The 3076-nt window shown below is 36.4% G+C and overlaps 1 protein-coding gene across 1 annotated transcript; it reads left to right on the top strand.

Moving 5' to 3' along the window:
* Positions 1-1060: 1060 nt before the first annotated feature.
* LOC135594330 (transcription factor RAX2-like) lies at positions 1061-2536 on the top strand. Its single transcript, XM_065084725.1, has 3 exons — positions 1061-1295; positions 1464-1593; positions 1807-2536. Exons 1-3 carry the CDS (start codon positions 1160-1162, stop codon positions 2360-2362), a joined length of 822 nt encoding a protein of 273 aa, XP_064940797.1. The 5' UTR covers positions 1061-1159; the 3' UTR covers positions 2363-2536.
* The last annotated feature ends 540 nt before the right edge of the window (positions 2537-3076 follow it).

Raw genomic sequence — 3076 nt, 5'->3', positions numbered from 1 at the left:
GTGACAACTTTGTGTAGCACAAGCTATTTACCTGCATTTTTGTTCTAAGCAGAAGAAATAGAGGGAAGAGGAGAGAGAGAGAGAGAGAGAGAGAGAGCCACAACAAGGTTGGTTAGATCAGATGTAGGGTCTCCCAAAGAACAGGCCTAGTTTCTTTGTAGTTGGTGATGGTAAGTCCGATTAATCTGATCTGACACCAAAGAAATGACTGAGTTTATTCTTTGATTTGTTTAGAAATTCAGTAACAATGAGTGATGTAAATTACATCATTTCAAAACTTTAAACTTGGTTATATATCATCTAACTCTTTTGATATTCATTAATATGATATTATTCCTTTAGTTCTCTTTTTCAATCTCTCTTCACATAAGAATATTTTGTAACATTCTTTTTCTATTCATGTATGGCATAATTCTCTCTCCCTAGTAAGAGTAAGTGGTGTAACCAACTTTATCTACAACCATAGTTTGGTCAATGATATAATTAACTTTTATCCGATAGAGTCGTCAGATGATATATATCTGAGTCTATTCTACAAACTATCAACTTAAGTTTTTTAATTGGATTAATGTTTGATTCAATATACATTAATCCTAACTAATTTGACTCACTCTTCGTTATGATATTTTCATCATCTATTATAAGAGCCTTGTAAACAAAAAGAGTGGGTCAAAAAAAAAAAGAAAAAGAAAAAAAAGAAAGAGATTTAATCAGAGTCAACTTTATGGTACAAAAAAAAGTTAGTCATACTAAACAGTTAAGCTTATAGGACGGATAAAACTAATCGCACCATTGATCAAGCTATAGTTGCGGGCAAAATATAAGTAAGGAGGAGACAATTAAATCACATATGAATAGGGAAAGAATGCTAGAAGATATTCATGAAATTAAAAAAGAGGACTAAGAGAATAATATCATATTAGTAAATATCAAGATAGTCGAATAATATATATATAACTCATAAACTATCATATTAAATTTTTAGCTTAAATTATTATTAATTCTGATTAGTTTGACTCACTCATTATAAATCAATGTCCTCTATATCGTTCATCTTCTCTCTCCTCTCGTCCATTCCAAACCCGGACTAGGCTGCCTCAAATCTCCGGTGGCAAAAGGGTGGGAGTGGAGGAGATCCACAAAGAGCACAATCTGAGATATGGGAAGGGCTCCGTGTTGTGACAAGGCAAAGGTCAAGAAAGGCACTTGGTCTCCTGAGGAAGACAAACAGCTGAAGGAGTACATAGAGAGGCATGGAACAGGTCGAAATTGGATTGCTCTCCCCCAGAAAGCTGGTAACGCAAGGAGTCTTATCGTTTTTATTTGTGTATTTACCTTCTGCTCGTTTATTTCTGCTTCCTTTTTGAAGTGATATGGTGTTCTAGGATGTCATATGAGGTAGAGAGAAGGATTCTTCGATGGCTGTTGCATGGATATTGAGGATTTGTTTGGACTGTGAACAGGTCTGAGGAGGTGTGGAAAGAGTTGCAGGCTGAGATGGCTCAACTACTGGAGGCCTAACATAAAGCATGGGGACTTCTCTGATGAAGAAGATAGGATCATTTGCAGCCTGTTTGTTAGCATTGGAAGCAGGTGATTTGATTGCATTCCTATATCCCTGCACATATTTCATACCCATTTCATCCTTTTAGCTTATATCTAAATTGGGTTTGATACGCATATATAGTCCATCCTCTCTCTCTCCCTCTCTCTCTCTCTCTCTCTCTCTCTCTCTCTCTCTGTGCATGAAGGAGAAGTATCTTCTGCATTATGCTTCTCAAATGCCAAATTAATTTGCAAGTGCAGATGGTCAATCATAGCAGGCCAGCTTCCAGGGAGGACTGACAATGACATCAAGAACTACTGGAACACCAAACTGAAGAAAAAGCTCTTTGACCAACCGCCATCCCACAGAAATCCTCATCATCAGCAGCACTACCGGACGCAGTCCTTCTCATCGAACCTTGAGATGGCTGTTCCATTCCCAGACCTGGAAGGCATTCCCATCCATCCGAGTCTCTTCGATTCTCTTACACCAACCTTCTTTTCCCCTCTTTGCCAACGCCCAGCGTATCAAAGTGGCAATCTCATTATGTTTGGAGGTGACCAACCGAGCTGCAGCTCATCTGATGGCAGCAGCATCCACACCGGCTATGGAAGCGAGCATATGAGCTCTGAGAACCATCTCCATGAGAAGCTGCTACCTTGTGGTGAGGCGTCACTGAGATACGAGTTTGATGAGGCTAGCCAATTGCATGCTTGTCCGGTTGATGCCTTCGACAAACTCTACCTTGATAGCAAAAGCAGTGCAACCATGGACATGAGCTTGAGGAACATGGCAAGGGCCATCTATCACTGCTGATTAATTGTATAACGACAAGAAATACTTTCTTTTTTCCTGCTCTTTGGGGGATGACATGGTGTAATAACGACGTGCAAGACTTAAGAACCAGTGTTGGATGTTCTTTGGGTTGCGTCCCTCCTGATAAATGATGCTTGTTGTATTGGAGTCTGGTCCTACATGGCTGCTCATTCACAGCCTTCTGTGTTCAGTGAGTTGCAGTTTCCTAAGTACATCAATGAGAGTCCTATTATAATAATAAGAAACATTGTCCCTCATTGCTTAGTCTTCATTTCTCTTTTTCTTAAAAAAAAATATTTTTTATTTATCATAATCCCTAAAATATTTTTTTGGGGATTCTTAAAAAAATGTAATCTCTTTTTCTTCTCAAAAAATATTTTTTATTTATCATAATCCCTAAAATACCTCTTGATATAACAACTGAAGAAGAACCATGGACCAGTCTATATGATGAATCATGTAAAGATTTATACTGTTGGTTATAATATTTTTGAATAAATTTCCTACCTTTTGAGATTTTTTTTGTTGAGTTCATCAAGCTTACTAAGGGATAATTATAGATTATTTCTTATATTTAATTATAATTAATATTATATTTTTATATTTTAAAAAATAATATTAAAATCTTTAAAGTGAAACATTTAAACTCAATTCTTTTTACGTGAACACGAATAAGAAAAACGTAATTTTATTATTTTTTAAATTATTCAATTT

The sequence above is a fragment of the Musa acuminata genome, chromosome BXJ1-9 (genome assembly GCF_036884655.1).
Source record: "Musa acuminata AAA Group cultivar baxijiao chromosome BXJ1-9, Cavendish_Baxijiao_AAA, whole genome shotgun sequence".
Classification (NCBI taxonomy): Eukaryota; Viridiplantae; Streptophyta; class Magnoliopsida; order Zingiberales; family Musaceae; genus Musa; species Musa acuminata.
This window is presented reverse-complemented; position numbering and strand designations above follow the sequence as displayed.

Bases quoted from the DNA above. Each gene is read 5' to 3' on its own strand.
- LOC135594330 (XM_065084725.1), top strand. From the start codon at position 1,160: ATGGGAAGGGCTCCGTGTTGTGACAAGGCAAAGGTCAAGAAAGGCACT. The intron at 1,296-1,463 runs GTAACGCAAGGA...GACTGTGAACAG, and splicing joins TGCTCTCCCCCAGAAAGCTG to GTCTGAGGAGGTGTGGAAAG. The intron at 1,594-1,806 runs GTGATTTGATTG...TTGCAAGTGCAG, and splicing joins TTTGTTAGCATTGGAAGCAG to ATGGTCAATCATAGCAGGCC.